The sequence below is a fragment of the Patagioenas fasciata genome, chromosome 1, assembly GCF_037038585.1.
Source record: "Patagioenas fasciata isolate bPatFas1 chromosome 1, bPatFas1.hap1, whole genome shotgun sequence".
In the NCBI taxonomy this organism is placed as follows: Eukaryota; Metazoa; Chordata; class Aves; order Columbiformes; family Columbidae; genus Patagioenas; species Patagioenas fasciata.
The window spans coordinates 1,292,399-1,316,084 of NC_092520.1; the positions used below are offsets into that span (position 1 = coordinate 1,292,399).

A 23,686-nucleotide genomic window follows, 5' to 3' on the forward strand; every position below is an offset into this window, starting at 1 on the left:
AACCCGCTCCCGCCAGCTCTCGCGAGACCCGCGCGCCTAGAAGTGGACGCCGGGATTGGTAGTTTACCTGCCTTCTCCTCGCCCCGTGACGCGCCCCACCCCGCCAGCGACCAATGGGGAAGCGGCGGGGGCGGGACAAACCGTTTGAATCCGGGCGGCGGAACGGCCCGGGGGGGCGGCCCCGGACACGGTACGAGGGGGTCGGGGGGTCGGTCGGGACCACGGGGCGGGGACACCGGGGGGCGGGGGTGAGGTGGGGTCTGTTCCCCCCACCCCCACCGACCCCGCACCGGGCACAGCAGCGAGGGCGGGGGGGGCGGCGGGAATCCAGTGCGGGGCCTCCAGGGCGCCCCCATTCGCTTCTCGGCGCTTTGCAGCGCCCGGGAGCCGCGTCCGCCCCCCCGGCTCCACGGGCGGTTCTGCTGCCGCGGGGGCCCGTTTAAAATCCCCTTCCCCGGCCCCCTCCGCCCTGGCCGGGCTCGCGGCGGCCCCAGCGCCCCGGGGAGGGTCCCCGAGGGACGAGCGACCCCCCCGCCACCCCCCGGTGACAGCGGGGAGGTCCCGGGTGCAGTCGGCGGTCCCGCAGCCCCAGCGGTGGGTCCGGTCCCCACGAATCTGGGGCTGCTTGGGGATTGGGGGCGGAATTTTTGGGAAGCAGCCGGGGGGGGTCGCACCCCGCGGGGACCCGGTGGGTCCCAGGGAGCGGCGGGGTGACAGCAGCGATCGCCCCCACGGCCGGGTTTGGGGGGGGGAGGGGTGAGTGTGGGAGGCTCATCCCGGTGCCCCCCCCCCGGCAGCAGCGCCTTTCGGTGCCGTTGCGCCTTTAACTTGCGCGGCCCCGGCGCGGTGACGTGGGGGTGGCCCGGGGCCAGGAAGGGGAACGGGAACGGGAACGGGAACCGAGCGTCGCTCCGCCAGCCGCGCCGCAGCCACAACAACTTTTCTTTTGTGCGCGGCCCCCCCCGCCGCTCATGGCCCCTTGAACCGCCCCCCCCGCCCCGAGCGCCGCCGAGCGCCCCCGGTAAGACCCGAACAAAGACTTTGATCCCCTTTCTTCCTTGTTTGTTTTTTTGAAGCGGGGAGGGGGGGTGGCCAAGCTCGCCGCCCCCTCGCCCACCCCCCCAGCCCTTCGCTGCCTCTCCGGTGCTCACCGATCCCCCCCCAAGACGCGAACCCCCGCCCCCCCCGGCGCCGGGACGCGGGGCGGCCCCGTTGGGTTTTGCCAACATCCGGGCGCTCCCGCTCGGGGTGGCCGCCGTGTCCCCCCCCCCTTCCCCGCCTCCTCCTCCTCCTCCTCCTTCCCGCGCTGGGGGGCTCCTGTGGGTCAGCCCCCCCACCCTCCCGACCTTTGGGCGCTTCCCGCAGCGGGACCCCCCCCCATGTCCTGTCCCGTCCCGTCCCGGGGGGGCCGCGGGCACCGGGCCACGGGAGCTCCGGAGCTTGCGTAACGCCGCGTTTGGCCGCGGGGGGGGCGCGGCAAAGGGCAGCGCCATGGCCGGCACCGACACCGGGGCTCGGCCCCCCAGCCAGCGCCCCCCCTGGGTCTCCGCTCCCGGATCCGAGCCGGGGCGGGAGGGGGGGTGTTGTTGTCACCGATGGCACCGGTGACGCAGGAGCGGGTCCCTTCCCGTCCTGTCCCCGGGACGCGGGGCTGGTGCGCCCCGAGTTTTCGGGTGGAATTTTGGGGTGCACCACCCGGCCGCGGGGGCGGCGGGGCTGGTTTGGAGCCAAACTGGAGGCAGGATCCGTCTCCCCCCAGATCCGGCGTGGGCAGCGGGGGCTCCGCGTCCCCCCAAACCGTCACACCCGTGCTCCCGGGGTCGGCTGCGTCTCGGCCTGGAGCGATGGGGGTGTGAGGAGGAACCCCCTCCCCAGTGGGGCTATTTTGGGTGATTTTGGCCCTCACCTCCACTCCCGGATCACCGCGGTGGCACCGGGAGGCCGAGGTCGCCGTGGGGGGGACGTGGCGGCTCCTGTCCCACCCGCATTTCGGTGGCCGCGCAGCCAGAGCAGCTGCGGGAGCTCAGCCCCCGGCGCCCCAAATTCTCTCCATTATTTTTCTTTCTATTTTTCTAAATCCCCCCCCCCCCGCCGTGGGTTGTGTGGGAGCTCCCCCCCCGTTCTCCCGCTGCCCTCAGCTGGTTGTTCCTGCCCGGTTTGGTGCTTGTTTATCGCTGGTCCCCGGTCCCTTCTGCTCCCCAAGGGCCACGCCGGGATCTGCGTCCGCTTCTCCTGGCGGCGCCCGGGGATTCATTGCTGCTCCGGCGGGGACACCGCGGTTCTCAGCACGGCGTCCCCGTACATACCGGATTTTGCCGCTTTAACCGCGCTCTCAATATTTTGCTCGTGTTTTTCTGGGTTTTCCCGGGATGCCGGTGGTGCCGGTGCTGGGGAAACACCATCCCCAGTGGGCGCACAGGCTGGGGATCCCCATGGTTTGGCACAGCCTGAACCACAACCGCTTGTTTTGTGCCGCCGCGGTGTGACCTGACGGACGGACCCACCGGGACGCCGCATCTTCCCCGGACGCGGGGGCTGAGCGGGATCCTGAGGAGCCAAACCTCTACATTTCTATTACAAAACTATTAAAGCCAAGTTTGGAGGGGACAGAGGGGCCTGAGCACCTGGTTTTTCCAGGGGAGCATCCCAGGGGCTGCGGGAGGGGATCCGGCCGAAAACCAGCAGGACGCGTCCTCTCTCGATGGACACGAGTGACTGGTGCTGCGTGCAAGCTCTGTATTAACCTAATGATGATGGTTTGCATTAATTTTTGTGCTTTTTTGGAATTTATTCCCCCCGTTGTTGGCGTTTCTAGGTCCGGGCGGTGACCTGGCAGCCTCGCCAAGATGCCTCTTCACGGCGCGAGAGCCGCGGCTCTCCTCGCTTGGGTAAAGCCTCTTTTTCCCCTGGTGGGATGTTCTACACAGGGGGTCCTGGCCGGTGCTGTCACTGGAAGCTCCTTGGGGACATGACACCGGGGTTTTGTGGCCGGGGCAGCCGTGTCCCTGCTGTTCCGGGGTGTTTGGCAGAGCCACTTTGCTCCCCGTTCCTCTGGAGTAACCAGAAATGCCGGAACAGCTCATGCCAGCTGCCCAGGAGCCGGCGGTGGGGCCAGAAAGGCGCTGTTGGGTTTGGGGAGGGGGTGTCGGAAGGGTCGGTTGTCCCCTGCCGGGATGGGGAGGTCACGGGTGACACGGCGCGGGGTGACGTTGGCTTCTGACCGTCTCGCCCCGGTTTATAGGTGAACAGCACACAGGTCTGTGCCGACCCCCTCCATGATCTGGCCCAGCTCCAGGACTGCAGCGTCTTCATCAGGATCATCAACAAAATGTGAGTTTGGGGACTTTCCTCCTCCGGCAGAGCCGGTGCCGGGTCTCTGAGGCTCCGGTGAATCCCGGGGCTTGTGCCCTCGCCCCGCGGCTCCTTCGCGTGTAAACCCGCCTTGGATGGGCTGAGGAGCCTTTTTGGCCGCCCCGTGTGGGAAAGTCCATCGAGGGAGGGGATTCGGCCCCTCTGCTCCGCTCCGGAGCGTCACAGGAATGATGCGAGGCTGGACCAGCTCTGCTGGGGGACAGGCTGAGAGAGCTGGGGTGTTCAGCTGGAGAACAGAAGCTCCGGGGAGACCTTATTATGGCTTTTCCAGGCTTGAAATGGGCCAATTAGAAAGATGGGACCTGATTGCTCCATCGCACGGGCGGGCAGGAACGTGGGGCTGGGAGGAATCCCTCCCAAGGGCGATTAAAGCCTTTGAGCTGGAGCGTCGGAGCCGATACCGAGCGCGCTCTGCTCCGTGTCACTAATGAGCCGGTGAGGCAAATTGGGAGGCTGCCGTGGGCTCCGAGCACGGCGTTGCCTTCCAAGCCTTCTGGTGGGAGCCCGGCTGCTCTAATTACCTCCCGCGCGGTGTTAACGAGAGCCGGGATCTGCCCGCGGTGGGTGGGGAGGAAGGAGCCGCCCGCACCCAGCGTGGATTCAGTCAGAGCTGGTTAATCTCCTCCTGGGTCTGCGCTCCGGCTCGGATAAGCCAGGATCACCGGCGGCGTGTGCTCACTAAACGGGCCTGACCGAGCTCGGGAAGTGGGGCGGGAGCTCCCGACAGCACCGGGAACGAGCTGGGAAAGCCGGGAGGATGAGAAGATCCTCGTGCCGGCTGAGTCCCCGCTTTGGGCACCCCGGGAGTAACCGAAGGGCACAACGTGGCGCCGGTCGAGCGCAAGTTTGAAGCGCACGGGCTCATTTTGTGCTGACGCCTGGGGAGGAAGAGCGTGATCTGGAACGGGAGCGACAAACCGCAGCTTCAGCCCCCCCGAAAACCCAGCGTGGGGTCTCCCATGTAGTGAGGCTTTGCTGCCCCGGCTCCTGCGATGCCCAGGATCCAGCCCCTTGCTCGGTCAGCTCTGTCTCTTTGTTTAACCCCTCAGCCAAGTGTTAACGCACCCCCTGCTCTTCTCCAGCCACAGGAGCGAGGAGGGGGAGTCGGTGCTGGAGCAACCACTACCGGAGAGAATCTCCTTCATCCGCGGCTTCCTGCAGAGTAAGAGCCCCTGCGCGGTGTCCCCCGGCCCTGCTCGGTGTCTCCTGTTCCTGCTTGGTGTCCCCTGGCCCTAATCCTGCTGGAAAACCCTTTATCCTGATGGGGAAGCGGGACTTCCCTGGTGTTTCGGCTGGGTCTCTCCTGGACCGCTTGCTGTAGGTGGGACGCTCTTGGTGCCCGAGGAGCGAAAGGTGCAGGGAGATGCTGAGAGGGAGACAAGGGGTTAAATTTCCAGGGAGGGAGGAAAAATAAGCCCTGTTGGTGTTAATGGCAAAGGCTGAGCCCGCTGGGCACTTCCTCTCCTTGGGGACACAGCACAGTGTCACCTGGGGGTGGCAGGGGCTCCTGTATGATGGATCACAGGACGTCCCGAGCTGGAAGGGACCCACAGGGATCATCGAGCCCAACTCCTGTTGCTGTTTTGTGGGGTTTTTTTTGGTGTGTTTTTGGTTTGTTTTGTGTTTTTTTGAAAGGATTGTTGATACTTATTGCCAAGCGGGAGGCTCCATAAGTTGTAGCGATAAACAACGATCTCCTCTTTGTCAAAATTATTTGGTAACGTTAGAAGCGTATTGTTGGTAGAATACAACAAAAATACACCGTTTGCATTTGGTCAGACTGTGATTTCGGTTTGCAGAGCACTGCAAGCACAAATCGGCCGCCGAGAACCTGGTGTCGGCACAGAAACTGCTGGAGGGAGAGGAGCTGGCGTTGGCCAAGGTGACTGGGGCGGGTTTTGTTCCCGGGTGATGTGGCGATGATCGACCCGGGGTGGTGACGCTCACTTGGTTTGTTTCAGGTGGCCGTGCTGCTCCTGTATCACACGTCCATGAGCTGCGGGAGCCCCGCGGACTGGAACGAATTTGATTACGAGACCCAGGTAACCACGTCTGGGGTGCTGGAGCGAGTGGGGAGAAGGGAACGGAGCTGGTGAGGGACTGGAGCACAAGTGTGGTGGGAGCGGCTGAGGGAGCTGGGGGGTTCAGCTGGAGAACAGGAGCTGAGGGGAGACCTTCTGATCTCTGAACTGCCTGAAAGGAGCTTGGAGCCAGGGGGGTCGGGCTCTGCTCCCCAGGAACAAGCGCCAGGAGCAGAGGAAACGGCCTCAAGTTGCCCAGGGGAGGTTGAGGTTGGATGTGGGAACAATTTCTTCCCCAAAGGGCTGTGGGGCATTGGAACAGGCTGCCCAGGGCAGTGCTGGAGTCACCATCCCTGGAGGGCTGGACAGACGGACAGGAGGTTCTCAGGGCGTGGGGCAGTGCTGATGTGGGGAACGGTTGGACTCCATGATCTTGAGTGGCTTTTCCAACCCAAATGATTCTGTGATTCTGACCCACGGCTCTTTGGGCACAGGTCGAGCTGGCGTCGATCCTCAAATTTGTGCTGGACAATGAGGAGAGCCTGTATGAGAACCTGGAGAAGTTTCTGCAGCAGAAAGGTGAGCGCTGGAGCCCAGCTGCCTCTGCTGCGGCACCCGTAACATCCCATGCCTTGCCTGGCCGAGCGGCAGGCCCGGTGTTCTCACCAGCACCGGTTCACACCGGGTCAGACTGACAAGTTTGCTGTATCGATGGCCGAGTGCCAGCTGGGTTTTGTGGCACATGCTGCCGAAATGCAGCTTCCCCGGCCGCCCAAAGCGCCGCGGTGGGAGCGGAGAGCCAGGAGCCAGCGGGACGGGGCCGCGAGGCAGTTTACAGCTTTCCGGGCTGATCCATCCCGGTGGAATCTGCGGTTCCTTGCGCATTAGGGATTTCGGCTGCTAAACCTGGTATTGATGTAAAGATCACGACCCGCTTCTCTCTCGTTTCCATTCCCAGCGCCGCCGTCCTCGTCCGGCAGCAGCTCCGAGGAGCCGTCCCCGCTGCTCCCCGCGCCGCAGAAGTGCAAGGTGCGTTTCCTGGAGCTGCAGAAGATCGCCTCCTCCTCCTCCTCCTCCTCCTCCTCCCGCACCAACAAGTACGTGCTCAGCCTCACCACGACCGAAGGGATGGGTGGGGGGTAGAGACAGGGCAGCTTTGGCACGTGGAGGTGTCACTGGGATGCACGGTGGCTCGATGGGGTCCCCCTCTCTGCTGTGGTGCTGTCCTGTTGACACAGCTGCGCAGTACTGGGGTTATTCGGGCTGTAATTAGCTCCTTGTAGCCCAGCTCATTTCAGCCTAACGAGCACCGACACTTCCCAGAGTGGCGTGTGCTCCTCTCCTGGCCCGGGTGGGTTTGGGGGAGCAGGGTTGTGTTGTGGGGGGCTCTGTGGTGGAGCCCCAGCTTTGGCATGAGGGGAGATGGATGTTTCGCCCTGGGACGGGTGCAGGTTTTGTACATCAGATGCTCAGGGGTTGGTGTGGATGAGGAGAGCGGTGACAAGGTGTCAGTTATTGCTCTGAACCTGCCCCTGAGATCAAAGAATCACACAATGTCCTGAGTTGGGACCCGCAAAGGTCACGGAGTCCAACTGGTGTCCCTGCACAGGACACCCCACAGGTCACCCCGTGTGTCTGGGGACGCTGTCCAGTCTCTTCTTGAACACTGTCAGGTTGGGCCGTGACACCTCCCTGGGAGCCTGTTCAGTGTCCAGCACCTCTGGGGGAAGAACCTTTGCCTCATGTCCAACTTAAACCAAGACCTGGGGGGAACTTAAACCAGGATGAGGGGGATCAGAGCGGGTCCGACTGGGCTGGGATAACGGAGCTCCGCGCCTGCCTGTCCGCAGCATGCCGCCCGCCTCGCCCATGGGGGACGTCATGCAGACCCCCCAGTTCCAGCTGCGCCGCCTGAAGAAGCAGTTGGCTGCGGAGAGGGAGAACCGGGACGAGCTGGAGGTGGAGCTGGCAGAGAACCGCAAGCTCATTGCCGAGAAGGGTCAGTTGCTAACGGGACGGCCTGGGGTGCGGGGTGGGACCTCATCTGGTTTTGGTGATTTTTGTTGTGATTTTCATGGAATCACAGAATGTTAGGTATTGGAAGGCACCTGGAAAGCTCGTCCAGTGCAATCCCCCCATGGAGCAGGAACACCCAGCTGAGGTTCCACAGGAAGGGGTCCAGGCGGGTTTGAATGTCTGCAGAGAAGGAGACTCCACAACCTCCCTGGGCAGCCTGGGCCAGGCTCTGACACCCTCACCATGAAAAAGTTTCTTCTCAAATTTAAGTGGAACCTTTTGTGTTCCAGTTTGCACCCATTGCCCCTTGTCCTGTCACTGGTTGTCACCCAGAAGAGCCTGGCTCCATCCTCCTGACACTGCCCCTTTCCATATTGATCCCCAGGAATGAGTCCCCCCTCAGTCTCCTCTTCTCCAGCTCCAGAGCCCCAGCTCCCTCAGCCTTTCCTCACACGGGAGATGCTCCACTCCCTCCAGCATCTTGGTGGCTGCGCTGGACTCTCTCCAGCAGTTCCCTGTCCTTCTGGAGCTGAGGGGCCACAACTGGACACAATATTCCAGGGGTGGTCTCCCCAGGGCAGAGCAGAGGGGCAGGAGAACCTCTCTGACCTACTGACCACCCCCTTCTAACCCACCCCAGGTACCATTGGCCTTCCTGGCCACAAGGGCCCAGTGCTGGCTCATGCTCACCCTGCTGTCCCCAGGACCCCCAGCTCCCTTTCCCCTACACTGCTCTCCAACAGCTCCTTCCCCAACTTACACTGGAACCTGGGGTTGTTCCTGCCCAGATTCCAGACTCTACACTTGCCCTTGTTCTAGTTCATTCCATTTCTCCCCGCCCAACTCTCCAGCCTGTCCAGGTCTCTGATGGCAGCACAGCTTCCAGTGTCACCACTGCTCCCAGCTTGGTGTCCCCAGCAAACTTGCTGACAGTCACTCTGTTCCCTCATCCGAATCATTGATTTTGGCCCCACTGTCGCTGTGCTCGTGCATGGTCCATCCTGACAGACCCCAGGTGAACATGGCTTGTGGCTTTTGGGCATTTCTGTTTTCCAGAGCGGACAGGGCAACTTGGGGTTTGCTGCCTCCCCCTCCATGCTGGGCAAAGGGGACCTTTCCCATTAATCCAGACCGAAGCGTGAAGCAGAAATCCCGGCTGATGGGAGCCAAGGCAGCTCCGATGCTGTTTTAACACCTCGGGGATGCCTGTTGGTCCCTGTGCCAGATGATTTGGCGCAGGCTGGCAGGCGTAGGCGTCTTGCCATCCGCATCTCAAACATTTTCCACCCTGGGGATTTCCCCAAACGTGTGTGGAGGAGCCTGCAGGTTCCTTCTTCCCTCTCGTATTCCTGTATACATTCTGGACAACAAAAGCTGTGGCCAAAGCAGCAGCTGTGTGAGCAGCCCGGCTCTTCCTGCCCTGCTGTGGGGGGTTTCTGTGCAGTGGCTCCTCACCACAGAATCCCAGAGTGTCAGGGGTTGGAAGGGACCTGGAAAGCTCATCCAGTGCAATCCCCCCATGGAGCAGGAACACCCAGCTGAGGTTCCACAGGAAGGTGTCCAGGCAGGTTTGAATGTCTGCAGAGAAGGAGACTCCACAACCTCCCTGGGCAGCCTGGGCCAGGCTCTGCCGCCCTCACCAGGAACAAGTTTCTTCTCACATTTAAGTGGAAACTCCTGTGTTCCAGTTTGTACCCATTGCCCCTTGTCCTGTCACTGGTTGTCACCCAGAAGAGCCTGGCTCCATCCTCCTGACACTGCCCCTTTCCATATTGATCCCCAGGAATGAGTCCCCCCTCAGTCTCCTCTTCTCCAGCTCCAGAGCCCCAGCTCCCTCAGCCTTTCCTCACACGGGAGATGCTCCACTCCCTCCAGCATCTTGGTGGCTGCGCTGGACTCTCTCCAGCAGTTCCCTGTCCTTCTGGAGCTGAGGGGCCACAACTGGACACAATATTCCAGGTGTGGTCTCCCCAGGGCAGAGCAGAGGGGCAGGAGAACCTCTCTGACCTACTGACCACCCCTTCTAACCCACCCCAGGTACCATTGGCTTCCTGGCCACAAGGGCCCAGTGCTGGCTCATGCTCACCCTGCTGGCCCCAGGACCCCCAGCTCCCTTTCCCCTACACTGCTCTCCAACAGCTCCTTCCCCAACTTACACTGGAACCTGGGGTTGTTCCTGCCCAGATTCCAGACTCTACACTTGCCCTTGTTCTATTTCATTCCATTTCTCCCCGCCAAGCTCTCCAGCCTGTCCAGGTCTCTGATGGCAGCACAGCTTCCAGTGTCACCACTGCTCCCAGCTTAGTGTCCCCAGCAAACTTGCTGATAGTACACGCTGTTCCCTCGGGAGAAGGACACACATCCTCTGCTGGGCTGTTTTGGGGGGGTTTCAGGTGCCATAAAAAGATGGTAACGGGCCCTTTCTCTGTTCCACCCTCCCCAGAGGCTCAGATCACCATGATGCAGCAGCGGATCGAGCGCTTGACTCTGCTCAACGAGAAGCAAGCGGCCGACCAGCTGGAGCCCAAGGAAATGGAGGAGCTGCGGGAGAAGAACGAGAGGTAAGGGATGGTGGGGGACGTCCGTGCCCTCCTGCCGGGCTGGTCCCGGTCACTCCCGCGTCCCCGCGCTCCGTGTTGTCTCTTCCTCAGCAAAGCACAAAACGGGGGTGAGGACAAACCTTCCTCTTGTTCTGTGTCATCTCCTCTGCACCCAGGGAGGCGATGGCTTCAGCAGTCAGGGAGTCGCAGGATGGTTTGGGTTGAAGGACCTTCCCAGCTCCCCCAGTGCCACCCCTGCCATGACAGGGACATCTTCACCAGCTCAGGGTGCTCAGAGCCCCGTCCAGCCTGGCCTGGGATGTCTCCAGGGATGGTTCAGCCACCACCTCTCTGCCCAACCTGGGCCAGGCTCTCACCGCCCTCAGGGCATCAATTCCTTACATCCAGCCTCAATCTCCCTCCTTTAGCTTAACCCATCACCCCTTGTCCTGTTGCAACAGGCCAAGCTCAAAAGTCTGTCCCCATCTTATGGTGGTTTCTCACAACAGTGCAGAGATGCCTTGAAACCTGAATTTCCCCAACCATATCCAGCAGCATTGGTCCCCAGCGATGTCCCTCCCCACATTGCTTTGTGCCCTGCTGGGCCACAACATAACGACCTCCTCTGCTCTCCCCCAGCCTGATGCTGCGCTTGCACGAGGCCCTCAGGCAATGCCAGGACCTGAAGACTGAGAAAGGCCAAATGGACCGAAAAATCAACCAGCTCTCCGAGGAGAACGGGGACCTTTCCTTCAAGGTACGGGGCGCTGTGTCCTCTGCGTGTCCCCACAGCCCGATGGTTTGTGGTGGGAGCCAGGGAGGAGATTTTGATCACAGAATCATTTTGGTTGGAAAAGCCACTCAAGGTCATCAAGTCCACCTGTTACTTGAGCCCTGTCCCTGCCCCATGTCCTGAGAACCTCCTGTCCGTCTGTCCAGCCCTCCAGGGCTGGTGACTCCAGCACTGCCCTGGGCAGCCTGTTCCAATGCCCCACAGCCCTTTGGGCAAGAAATTGTTCCCACATCCAACCTCAACCTCCCCTGGGCAACTTGAGGCCGTTTCCTCTGCTCCTGGCGCTTGTTCCTGGGGAGCAGAGCCCGACCCCCCTGGCTCCAAGCTCCTTTCAGGCAGTTCAGAGATCAGAAGGTCTCCCCTCAGCTCCTGTTCTCCAGCTGAACCCCCCAGGTCCCTCAGCCGCTCCCATCACACTTGTGTTCCAGACCCTCACCAGCTCCGTTCCCTTCTCTCAACTCGCTCCAGCACCTCAAGGCCTTTCTTGGCGTGAGAGGCCCAGAACTGCCCCCAGGGTTGGCGGTTTGGCCTCCCCAGGTCCCAGCACAGGTTTGGTCGCTGCCCTGGGCCTGCTGGCCACACCAGTGCTGGTCCCAGCCAGGATGCTGTGGCCTCTTGGCCCCCTGGGCACACACTGGCTCACGTTCAGCTGTTGTCACCAACACACGCTCTGCCGCTGGCCTGGTGTGACCTTGACCCCTTGACTGAGCCTGTTTTTGGCTCCAGATCCTGACCTGAAGGGAAATCCTGGTGGCAGAAATAGGTACTGGGTGGAGCTGCCTGTATGTCCGTGGGTGCTGCTGGGTGCCGTGCTCCGCCAAGGGCCCCCTCTGTCCCTCCTCAGGAACGTTGTTTTGTTCCCTCTGCAGCTGCGGGAGATCGGCAGCCACCTGGTGCAGCTGCAGGAGGCCCTGAATGAGCTGTCGGAGGAGCACAACGCGGCCCTGGTGCAGGCGCAGGAGAAGCAGGGCCAGCTGGAGAGCGAGCTGCGCACTGCCCTGCACGAGAAGGTGAGGGGGTCCCGTCGGGGTGTCCCCTACTCTGCTGCACCCACAGCCTCCGTGTCAGCTGCTGTCCCTGCAGTGAGGAGGGAAACCCCGAAACAAAGCTGTGCGATTGATTAAACTGGGGGTTCCCTCGCCTCACGTCGTGTTCTGTCCCCAATCTCTGTCCCCAGAAATGCTCGGAAGAGATGGTTGAGATTCTCCGGGGGAAGATTTCTCTGCTGGATGACCAACTGGCCAAACTGGGGGATAGCAGCGCCCAGGAGAAGGGAGAGGTCATGGGGGACGTCCTGAAGGTACAGCTGGGTCTGTAAGGAGCTGCTGGCTCCTACAGCAACAACCGGCGGGTGCTGGGGGTACCAGCAAAGCCGTGTGGGGCAGAGCCGCCTGCCCTCTGCTGCTGGGTGGGGGTTGTGGGGCTGAGTGCTCCGTGGGTGCCCCTTTTGTGCCAAATTTGGGAATATGGCTCCCAGGGAGCTGCTGGCTCCCCCAGCATGGGGCAGCTCCTGCGTGGTGAGAAAAGGCGCTTGGTTGCAGGGGGTGGGATGGCACGAGACTGAGGGGAAAGTGGGGTGCGCTGGGATGCACCGCTGTGCTGGGGGGGAAGGTGAAGCTGTTGGATACAGCTCAAGTAAAAACAGGGGAATGGGTGTGTTTTGTTTCCCCCCCTTCCAAAGAGAAGACTCCAGGGAGACCTTACTGCGTCCTTTCCTGCGCCAGCAGGGGGATTGGACTGGATGATCTTTGAGGTCCCTTCCAATCCCTGACATTCTGGGATTCTTTCTGTACTTAAAAGGGGCTCATAAGAAAGATGGGACAGACTTTTCAGGGCCTGTTGTGACAGGACAAGGGGTGATGGGTTAAACTAAAGGAGGAAGATTCAGGGTGGACACGAGGAAGAAATTGTTGCCCTGAGGGTGGTGAGAGCCTGGCCCAGGTTGGGCAGAGAGGTGGTGGATGAACCATCCCTGGAGACATCCCAGGCCAGGCTGGACGGGGCTCTGAGCAACCTGAGCTGCTGAAGATGTCCCTGTCATGGCAGGGGTGGCAGTGGGGGAGCTTTAAGGTCCCTTCAACACAAATTATTGTGTGATTCTTCTCTCTGGCAGCTGGAGGAGCTGAAGCAGGAGGTGTCCGGCCTCACTGCAAAAGGGGCTGAGCTCCAGGCCACTGTCCTGCAGCTGGAGGAGGAGAAGCAGCAGCGAGAGGCAGCCCTGCAATCCGAACGCGGCCGCTTCGAGGAAGAGAAGCAGCAGCTGGGCAACCTCGTCGCCAACCTCCAGAGCTCCCTCTCCGAGAGCCAGCGGGCCCAGGAGAAGCTGCAGCAGGACCTGCGGGCACGGGAGGCCGAGGCGGCGGCCAGGCACGCGGCGGAGGCCGAGCGTCTGGCCGCCATCGACGCCCAGCACGAGAAGACGCTGCGGGAGAGAGATTCAGCCCTGCAGCAGCTCCAGCAGCTCGGGGAGGCCAACACCGCCCTGAGCAACCAGCTGCAGGCCGTGGCGCAGGCCCGCGACGCCGGCCAGGCCGCCTGGGCGGAGGAGAAGGCCGAGCTGAGCCGCAGGGTGAGCGAGCTGGAGGGCAGGATCCTGGAGCTGGGGGCGCAGCAGCAGCAGGGAGCGGCGGAGGAGCTGCGAGCGCGGCTGCGGGAGCTGGAGGGCAGGCTGCGCGACAGCCAGCAGAGGCTGGCCGACAGGGAGAAGCTGGCGCGGGAGAACACGCGCCTGCAAGAGCGGCTGCTCTTCCTGGAGGAATCCCTGCGGAACACCGAGGGGATCCTGGAGGATGAGAAGAGGCGAGCAGCCGAAAGCCTGGAGAGCAGCCTGGCCAGGATCGCCGAGCTGGAGGCGGAGAGGCAGCAGCTGCTGCGAGAGTGGGACAAGGAGCCGGCCGAGCGCCGGGCGCTGGAGGAGAGCGGGGAGAAAGCGACCGGAGCCTCCACCGCCGCCCGAGGGGAGGACGGCGAACGTGGGCGGCTGGAGGAGGAGATGCGGGCGCTGAGCCGGGAGCACGGCCGGGTCTGCCAGCAGCTGCGAGCCGAACAGGAGAAGGCGACCGCACTGGAGACGCGGGCAGAACGCCTGGCCGCCGAGCACCGGGAGAAGGTGGCCGCTCTCCAGGCCGACCTGTCCAGCGCCCGGGCGCGGGCAAAGGAGAAGGAGGGCGAGGAGCAGAAGCTGAGGGCCGAGGTGTCCTCGCTGCGGGAGAAGGTGGCCATCACCGAGCAAGCCGCAGCCCAGCGCGCGGCCGGGCTGGAGGCCGATGCCCGGCGAGCTGCCGAGGCGCTGGAGGGGCTCTCCCAGCAGCTCTCCCAGGAAAAACTCAAATCCAAGGAGCTGGAAGCCGCCGCGGAACGGCTGCGGAACGCGGAGGCCGAGCTCTCCCGGGCGGCCGCCACCGGCCGGCAGCGGGAGCTGGAGGTGGAGGTGGAGATGAAGAAGTTGTCCGGGGAGGTGACGCTGCTGGGCGCCCGGCTGGAGGAGACGCTGCGGGAGCACCAGCAGGACCTGGCGCGCTGGGAGGAGGAAGCTGAACGCTTGCGGCAGGAGGTGGAACGGGCCAAGGCGGATTGTGCCGCCGAGCGAACCCGCAAGGCAGAGCTGGAGGTGAAGCTGCAAAACTCCCTAAACGAGCAGAGGGTGGAGCGGTCGGTGCACCGGGAGGAGCTGGAACGGTCCCGGGAGCTGCTGGAGGAGAAGGACGGGGAGATGGAGGAGCTGCGGCGGAAAAACGTCTCACAGGGCGAGGAGCTGAGGGACCTGCAGAAGACGGTCAGCAAGCTGAAAGGAGAGCTCGCCGCCGCCAAGGTGGACAACGAGCCGCGGGAAAGGGACGGCGTCCAAGCCACCTGCTCGAAGGATGCATCCGTCAAAAGCTCAGAGAAGAAAACCCATCCCAGGGAGCAGGAACCCGGCTCGAACCGAGACCTTCCCCAGGAGAAGCTGAAGGAGATGCAGGCGCTGCGGTTGCGGGTGGAGGGGCTGGAGCAGAAGTGCAGGGAGCAGCAGGAGGCCATGGCCGCCCGTGAGCGAGTGGTGGCCGAGGCGGCGCTGGTGGAGCGAGCGGAGCTGGAGGGCTCAAGGAGAGACGCGGCCCAGCAGAAGGAGAAGGTGTTGGAGCTGCAGAAGCTTCTGGAAGCCTCGAGGTCGACGCAGGCTCTGCACGACGCCACCGTGGACGCCCTGCGGAAGGAGCTGCAGGAGAAGGGCAGGGAGCTGAGCCAGAGCAAAACCGCCGCGGCCGCTGCCGAGAAAGAGCTGGCGTCCCTCCGCTCCGCCGCGCAGGAGAAGGGCCGCTCCGAGGAGAACTGGAAGGAGCAAGTGGCCCAGTGTGTCCAGGAGCTGGAGAGGAAGAACAGCCTGATCGGCAGCCTGGAGCACGAGGTCTCCATCCTCCACCGGCAGGTGACGGAGAAGGAAGGGGAGAGCAAGGAGCTGAAGCGCCTGATCCTGGCCGAGTCAGAGAAGAGCAAGAAGCTGGAGGAGAGGCTGCGGGTGCTGCAGACAGAGATGGCCACCGCCGCCTCCCGCGCGGCCGAGAGGTGCTCGCTGATGAAGGTGGAGGTGCAGCGGTGCCAGGACGAGATGGAGAAGCAGCGCTTGGCCATCGAGGCTCTGAAAAGGGACCGGCACTGCCAGAGCCAGCGGGAGGACGAGCTGCGCCAGGAGGCGAAGATCTGCCAGGACAAGTGTCTGCAGAAGGAGCAGCTCCTGGCCGCGCTGCAGCAGGAGCTCGGCGCTGCCCAGGCGCTTGCTGCCGAGCTGCCGGCGCTCAAGCTCCTTTACCAGCAGCTGCAAGCCGAGCGCGCCTCCCTGGAGAGCCAGCACCGGCAGGACCTGGAGCAGCGGGGGAAAACTCTGGCTGCCCTGCAAGCGGAGCTGGCGCGGGCCAAGCTGGAGGCGGCCGAGCTGCCGGTGCTGCGGGAGCGGTCGGCCGAGCAGGACCAGGCTGTGCAGCGGCTGCAGGCGGAGGCGGCGGAGCAGGCGGCGCGGCTGGCGGGGCTGCAGCAAGCGAATGCGCGGCTGGCGGAGGAGAACCGGGGCCTCGGCGAGAGCCGCAGCCGCGGGCAGCAGCACTTGGAAGCGGAGCTGAGCCAGGCCAGGGAGCGGCATGCACGGGAGATGGAGCGGCTGCGGGCGGCGTCGGAGGAGCTGGTGGCCGGCAGCCGACAAGAGGCCGAGGAGGCGGCGCGGAAGCTGGAGGCGATGAGGAGTGAACATGAGAGCAGCAAAGCGGCGGCGCTGGAGGAGAGGAAGAAACTGCTGGAGGAGAGGCAGAGGCTGACGGTGCAGGTGGGGGCTCCAGTGATCTCCCCGGTGGGTGGGGGGTTCTCCAGGAAAACACGATTCCTTAGAATCGCAAAATCATTGTGGTTGAAAAGCCCCTCAAGATCCAGTCCAACCGTTCCCCACCCCTGTCCCTGCCCCATGTCCTGAGACCCTCATGTCCGTCTGTCCAGCCCTCCAGGGATGGTGACTCCAGCACTGCCCTGGGCAGCCTGTTCCAATGCCCCACAGCCCTTTGGGGAAGAAATTGTTCCCACATCCAACCTCAACCTCCCCTGGCGCAACTTGAGGCCGTTTCCTCTGCTCCTGGCGCTTGTTCCTGGGGAGCAGAGCCCGACCCCCCTGGCTCCAAGCTCCTTTCAGGCAGTTCAGAGATCAGAAGGTCTCCCCTCAGCTCCTGTTCTCCAGCTGAACCCCCCAGGTCCCTCAGCCGCTCCCATCACACTTGTGCTCCAGCCCCTCACCAGCTCCGTTGCCCTTTTGGTCTCCTCCACAGCCCTGAATCCTCATCCTCCTGCTCAGCCTGGGAACGGGGGTCTGGGACACACTCCCCAAACAGCCTTTCCCAGACCATCCCCATGCTCACTTCTGTGCTTTGTGTTGGCAGGTGGAGCAGCTGGAGGTATTGCGGAAGGAGCAAACCAAGCAGGTAACTCGTGCAACGTGCTGGCTGCTTCATCAGTGACAGCGCCCAGCCCTGTCTGCTGCCCCGTGCCACCAGAGCCGCTCTCCTCTCTTGAACCGTTTGCAGTGGGGACCGAGCCGCAGGACGTGTGGCTCTGGGTCTCTGGGCTTGGACCTTTGACCTGGGAAGTGGGAACTGAGTGCCCAAACCTGCCAGCTTTGTAGAATCCTAGAATACCCTGAGCTGGAAGGAACCCATGAGGATCATCAAGGGGGGACGTGCTCCTCCGTGGGACGGTTGTAGATGGGGGTCTTGTACTCAGAGCTGGTTCAACAGCGGCTGAACACGAGCCAGTGTGTGCCCAGGTGGCCAAGAGGCCACAGCATCCTGGCTGGGACCAGCACTGGGGTGGCCAGCAGGCCCAGGGCAGTGACCGAACCTGTGCTGGGACCTGGGGAGGACAAACCGCCAATCCTGGGGCAGTTTTGGGCCCCTCATGTCAAGAAAGCCCTTGAGGTGCTGGAACAAGTTGAGAGAAGGGAATGGAGCCAGTGAGGGGCTGGAGAAGGAGGTTGAGGTTGGATGTGGGGAACAATTTCTTCCCCAAAGGGCTGTGGGGCATTGGAACAGGCTGCCCAGGGCAGTGCTGGAGTCACCATCCCTGGAGGGCTGGACAGACGGACAGGAGGTTCTCAGGACATGGGGCAGGGACAGGGCTGGGGAGCGGTTGGACTGGATGAGCCTGAGGGGCTTTCCCAACCGAAACGCTTGTCTGATTTCCTGCTGACCCAGCCGTGTCCTTCCAGGTGGAGGAGCTGAATAAAAAGCTGAGCCAGCACGAGAAAGCCACGCGCAGCCAGCAGCAGCGAGTTAAGGTAAATAGGGACCAAAAACCGGGAGGGCTGAGCCCTTGGTGGCTTCCAGGGGACGTGTGGGTGACCCTGAGCTGGTCCCTTCCCTCCCCGCAGGAGCTGCAGGCAGAAGCCACCCGGCAGCAGGACAAGGTGACGGAGCTGCAGGCGCAGCTCGCCCAGAAGGAGCAAGCGGCCGAGCACTACAAAGGCCAGGTATGGCGGGGGCTGGCATGTCCCCAGTGTCCCCATCCTTCCAGGCAGCGTGTCACGGGGAAGCCTGATTGGTTTTCTCTCTGCCATCGCAGATGGAAAAGGCAAAAACCCACTATGACGCAAAGAAGCAGCAGAACCAGGACCTGGCCGAGAAGCTGAAGGCCATGGAGCAGCTGCAGAAGGAGAACGCGGAGCTGCGGAGCGAGTCGGAGAGGTTGGCCAAGGAGCTGGAGCGGAGCGTCCTGCAGGCCAAGGAGTCGGAGCTGAGCTGCAGGAACCTCAGCAGCCAGGTCCGCAGCCTGGAGGCTCAGGTGGGTGTGATGGAGCTTCAGCCTCCTCCTCCTCATCACCACTGGTTTGTTGAGAGGATCACGAATCACAGGATGGCTGGGGTTGAATTGACCTCTGGAGATCATCCAGTCCAACCCACCTAGAGCAGGGCCACAGAGCAGATCACGCAGGGTCACAGAGCAGATCACACAGGATCCCAGGGGGTTTGAATGTCTCAGAGAAGGAGACTCCACACCCGCTCTGGGCAGCCTGGGCCAGGCTCTGGCACCTCCCAGCACACAAGGTTCTGCTCATGTTCAGATGGAGCCTCCTGTGGTTCAGTCTGTGCCCGTTGCCCCTCACCCTGGCACTGGGCACCACTGAACAGAGTCTGCTCCATCCTCTGACACCCACCCTGAGATATTGAGCACTGATCACATCCCTCTCAGCTTCTCTTCTCCAGGTCAACAGCCCCAGCTCTCCCAGCCTTTCCTCACACAAAGATGCTCCAGACCCCTCAGCATCTTCGTGTCCCTCCCTGGACTCTCTCCAGTGATTCATTGTCCTACCTGAAAGGAGCTTGGAGCCAGGGGGGTCGGGCTCTGCTCCCCAGGAACAAGCGCCAGGAGCAGAGGAAACGGCCTCAAGTTGCCCAGGGGAGGTTGAGGTTGGATGTGGGAACAATTTCTTCCCCAAAGGGCTGTGGGGCATTGGAACAGGCTGCCCAGGGCAGTGCTGGAGTCACCATCCCTGGAGGGCTGGACAGACGGACAGGAGGTTCTCAGAACATGGGGCAGGGACAGGGCTGGGGAGCGGTTGGACTGGATGATCTTGAGGGGCTTTTCCAACCAAAATGATTCTGTGATACTGGGGAGCCCAGATCTGGCCCCAGTTCTGCAGATGGGGTCTCACCAGGGCAGAGGGGCAGGACAACCTGCTGGCCACACTCTCCCATCCTCCCCGCTTCCCATCCAGGTTGAATTTGCCAATCGGCAGCTCCGGGATCTTGGCAAGTTCCAGGTGACGCCGGACACACTGAAGGGCCAGGAGACTTTAAACCAGAACCCCGCGGACCTCAGCGCCGACAGCCTCGACCTCAGCATGGACGACGCGCAGCCGCTCAACTCCACCAGGTACCATCCCCGCGCGGCTCGGCAGAGCCCGTCCTGCTGCCGGTGCCGCAAAAACCCCGGTGCCAGCGCCGCCCTCGCGCCCGTCTCTGCAGGAAGGCCGGTCGCTCGCGGTTGGAGACGTCGGTGGCGTCGCAGCAGCTGCCGCACAAGGTGGAGTCCTTGGAGAGCCTCTACTTCACCCCCATCCCCAGCCGGACGCGGTCGCGCTTGGAGAGCAGCGCCGGCTCCCTGGGCGATGTCTCGCTCGACTCGGGCTGCAAAACCCGCTCGGCGCGGCGCCGCACCACCATCAACATCACCATGACCAAAGTGAGCGCCTGGCCATGGGGCAGGGAGGGGTCCGTGGGGCACAAGGACAAGTGCAAGGTCCTGCACCTGGGTTGGGGTAACCCCCGGGATCAATCCAGCTGGATGGAGGGATGGGGAGCAGCGCTGAGGAGAAGGACTCGGGGGTGCTGGGGGTGAAAGTTGGGACATGAGCCGGCAACGTGCGCTTGCAGCCCAGAAATCCACCCGTGTCCTGGGCTGCATCCCCAGCAGCGTGAGCAGCAGGTTTGGGGGATCCTGCCCCTCTGCCCCGCTCTGGTGAGACCCCCCTGCAGTGCTGGTCCAGCTCTGGGTCCTCAGCACAGGACACACATGGAGCTGCTGGAGAGGGGCCAGAGGAGCCCCAGGAATGACCCGAGGCTGGAACAGCTCTGCTGGGAGGACAGGCTGAGAGAGCTGGGGTGTTCAGCTGGAGAAGAGAAGCTCCAGGGAGACCTTATTGCAGACTTAAAAGGGGCCCATAAGAAAGATGGGACAGACTTTTGAGCAGGGCCTGTTGTGATAGGACAAGGGGTGATGGGTTAAACTAAAGGAGTGGAGATTGAGGCTGGATATGAGGAAGAAACTGTTGCCCTGAGGGTGGTGAGAGCCTGGCCCAGGTTGGCCAGAGAGGTGGTGGCTGAACCATCCCTGGAGACATCCCAGGCCAGGCTGGACGGGGCTCTGAGCAACCTGAGCTGGTGAAGATGTCCCTGCTCATGGCAGGGGTGGCACTGGGGGAGCTGGGAAGGTCCCTTCAACCCAAACCACCTGTGATTGACCATCTCTGGATTTCCCCCCCAGAAACAAGCCAAGACCGAGGAACCCTCCAGCGCCAACATCTCCTTCCGCAGCCTCCCGGCGCCTCCGCCCCCGAACGCCGACCCTGGCAGGAGCCGCCTGCGCTCGGCCACCTCCACCCGCTCCCTCGCCAGCTTCTCCTCCCAGGAGTCCCTGGTCAAGCTGGAAACCTCCTCCCCCCAGGACCCCCCCAGCAATTCGGCGCTGCTGGGGCTCCCCGGCTACCGGCCGGTCACCCGCAGCTCCCTGCGGCGCTTGCAGGGGGGCGGCAGCAGCTCCAGCCTCGGTGCGTGGGGGCGGCCGGGGGGCTTTGGGGGTTAATTCCACCCCCAGGACACCCCTTGAACTCTGCTTTGGGTTTAGGGCGGAGCAGCTTCTACCTGGGGACGTGCCAGGACGAACCGGAGCAGCTGGACGACTGGAACCGCATCGCGGAGCTGCAGCAGCGGAACCGCGCCTGCCCCCCACACCTCAAAACCTGCTACCCCCTGGAGAGCCGGGTAAGGGTTCCGAATTAAACACCCCAAACGGAGCTTCAAATACATCCTGCTCAAAGCATCTCGGTGGCTTTGCTGAGCAAAGGGACGGGTTTATCGTCCTCTCAGGAGAAGCCACCGATTTTGTGGTGTTCTCATGGGAAGTGAAGGCTTGTGGGGAAAGATTGATTCAAAAATTAGTTTTAATTTCTCTATTATAAAAATAGAGCGATCCTGCAGGTGTGTAAAAATGATGTTTTGTGGGAGATAATAGTAATTATGGCAGGAGATGTGCCACGGAGGGTCAGTGGGACATCCAGAGGTGCTGGACACTGAACAGGCTCCCAGGAGGTGTCATGACCCAACCTGACAGTGTTCAAGAAGAGACCGGACAGCGTCCCCAGACACACGGGGTGACCTGTGGGGTGTCCTGTGCAGGGACAGCACTTGGACTCTATGATCTGTGGGTCCCTCCAGCTCGGGACACTCTGTGATCCCACAACTCCCAGCGTTGGGGTTTGGGGTTCATCGGCGCACAGGAGCGTCGGTGCCAATTCCTCTGTGTCGCCTCCAGCCCTCCAACATCCTGGGGACCATCACGGACGAGGAGATGAAGACAGGGGACCCCGAGGAGACGCTGCGCCGCGCCAGCATGCAGCCCGGCCCCATCGGCACCGGCATCACCACCCGCCAGCAGCGCAAACGCCTCTCGGACGAGTCCCACCAGGGCCCTGACACCCCCGAGGTGAGGCTGGGGACACAGTGAGGATGGGGTGGGACTGGAGGACACCTGCAGGTGTTCTCCAGGTGTTGAGGTGCCTGCCGGGGGCCTTGGGGACAGAGCTGGCAGGAGGGGAATCTTTGCGCCTCCTGTCCCCTCCCTGCAGCCCCTCTGTGTCCCCAGCTCCCCGGGGGGTGACCGCAGGGCTCACTGTCCCCTTTGTCCCCTCTTTTCCAGTCCAAGAAGCCGACGAGCTGCTTCCCGCGGCCGCAGACCCCGCGGGAGCGGCGCAGCTCCCAGCTCGTCCGCAGGAGCCAAGTGCAGCCCCCAGCCAAGCAGGTGCGGATGGGGGAAAAACTGGGGGGTCCGGACTCCCCGTCCTGCCCCTGCAGCTCATGTTCCCGCTGTCCCTGCAGGTCGACAAGCGCCAGCCGCTGGTGTTCAGCATCCTCAACACCCCCAAGAAGCTGGGGAACAGCCTCCTGCGCCGGGCGGCCGGGCGGAAAGGCACCCCCAAGGGCACCCCCCGCAGCGGCGGCGCCCGCCGCTCCCCCCGCATCGCCAGCGCCAAGTCCCCCAAGGGCAAGGTAGGGACAGTTGCAACCCCCACGGGGTCCCCAGAGCCCTCCGAGGGCACCCAGACCTGTCACCTGCACCCCTAAACCCCCCCCGGGGCACCCAAACCTGTCACCTTCACCCCACACCCTCCATGGCACCCAAACCTCCCCATGGCACCCAAATGTATCACCTGCACCCCTAAACCCCCCCCAGGGCACCCAAACCTTTCACCCCCCCCCCCCCCGCACCCTCCATGGCACCCAAACCTCCCCATGGCACCCAAACATGTCACCTGCACCCCTAAACCTCCCCCAGGGCACCCAAACCTGTCACCCCTCTCCCCTGGACACCCCCAGGGCACCCAGACTTGTTATCCAAACCCCCCTAGGGCACCTAAATGTGTCACCTGCTTCCTCTCCCCGCCATGGCCCATGAACCACTCCAGAGCACCCAAAACCAGCACCCACTACCCCCCAGACTCCCCCTTGGCACCCAAACCCCCCAGGGCACCCACACATGTGGGTCCCTGTGACCCCAGGACACCCCCAGGGCACTCAGACCTGGTACCCAAGCCCCCCATGGGGTGGGGGGGGATATGAGGGGATGCACATTGTCACCGCAGTGCCCTGACCCCCTGCCCTGGGATCTTGGGGAGAATGGGGGGGGACACGTCCCTGTTGTCATGGGGGGGTGGCCTTGTCCCTGCAGCACTGTGGGGGGTCCCAGCATGGGCACACACCCCCCCCAGGGCTTTGGGAGGGGTTTGGTGATGCTCACCGATCTCCCCTCTCTGCTCTGTCCCTTCCAGCCCAGTCGCCGATCAGTCAAGGACACAAAAGTCTGAGGTGGCCCCAACCCGGGGAGGGTGAAGTGTCCCCTGTCCCCAGCCTGTGCTCCCCCATGTCCCTCCACCTCTCCCTGCCCCACCAGGGTCCACCAGCCCTGGTTGTGGGGACATAGATGGGGCCACCTTCCCCATGTGACACTGCCCTGTGTCCCACCGCTGTCCCTGGGCTACGGGGGCACCTCCAACATCTGCACCCGGGGTGGGGGGTCCCGATCCTGCAGCCCCCCAGGATGGGGACAGGGGGGATGGAGCATCCTGGGAGCCCCTGGGGACAGCGTGGAGGGGACGGTGACATTTTTAAAGTGTTTCTACTTGTAAATAAATTGTATTTTTCTCCTGCTCTGGGGGTCCTGGCTCAATCCTGCACCCAGGGGACACGCCGTGGTGACAGCCAGGGACCCCTACTGCGTCCTGAGGGGAGGAAAAGTGTCACCTTCCTCTTGTCACTCCAGCTGTCCCACTGGGGACTGACCACAGCCCTGGCAGCCCCAGGGGACCCTTCTCTCATTTTCCTACTTTTCTCCTTTTAATTTATTTGTCTTCAGCGGCAGCTCCCAGTGTCACAGCCCTGGGGACAACAGCGGCTCCTCTGTCCCCACATCAGCCTTGTCACGGCTTTACCGGGGCCACCGTCCCTCTGCCAGCGCGGCCGAGGCTCCGCTCCGGTGTCACTGACACCTGTGGTTTCAGGGTCCTGTGATGGGGCTTTGTCCCCACAGCCCTACCCCAGCCAGCAGGACGGGGTCCCTTGTGTCCCTGTCCCCTCTGCTGTCCCCGCAGTCCTACCCCAGCCAGTAGGTCCCCGGGGTCCCCTCCCCGCAGGTGCTGGCATGTTGCTCCACCTCAGCTG

The 23,686-nt window shown here is 63.0% G+C and overlaps 1 protein-coding gene across 2 annotated transcripts; it reads left to right on the forward strand.

Moving 5' to 3' along the window:
• The first annotated feature begins 102 nt into the window (after positions 1 to 102).
• NUMA1 (nuclear mitotic apparatus protein 1) lies at positions 103 to 23,176 on the forward strand. 2 transcript variants are annotated; one of them, XM_065834090.2, is made up of 26 exons: positions 103 to 190; positions 2,816 to 2,888; positions 3,242 to 3,330; positions 4,455 to 4,534; positions 5,172 to 5,254; positions 5,334 to 5,414; positions 5,888 to 5,972; positions 6,352 to 6,490; positions 7,244 to 7,392; positions 9,853 to 9,970; positions 10,589 to 10,706; positions 11,612 to 11,752; positions 11,920 to 12,042; positions 12,856 to 16,038; positions 16,640 to 16,681; positions 17,464 to 17,532; positions 17,626 to 17,724; positions 17,817 to 18,035; positions 18,970 to 19,127; positions 19,220 to 19,436; positions 20,238 to 20,520; positions 20,598 to 20,734; positions 21,285 to 21,455; positions 21,669 to 21,770; positions 21,848 to 22,018; positions 22,798 to 23,176. In XM_065834090.2, the coding sequence occupies exons 2-26, from the start codon at positions 2,847 to 2,849 to the stop codon at positions 22,831 to 22,833; spliced, it is 6,135 nt and encodes a 2,044-aa protein (XP_065690162.2). In that variant the 5' UTR covers positions 103 to 190; positions 2,816 to 2,846; the 3' UTR covers positions 22,834 to 23,176. The 2 variants fall into 2 exon arrangements, with proteins under 2 accessions (XP_065690162.2, XP_065690155.2); XM_065834083.2 differs by lacking the exon at positions 103 to 190 and adding an exon at positions 858 to 1,021.
• Positions 23,177 to 23,686: the final 510 nt, after the last annotated feature.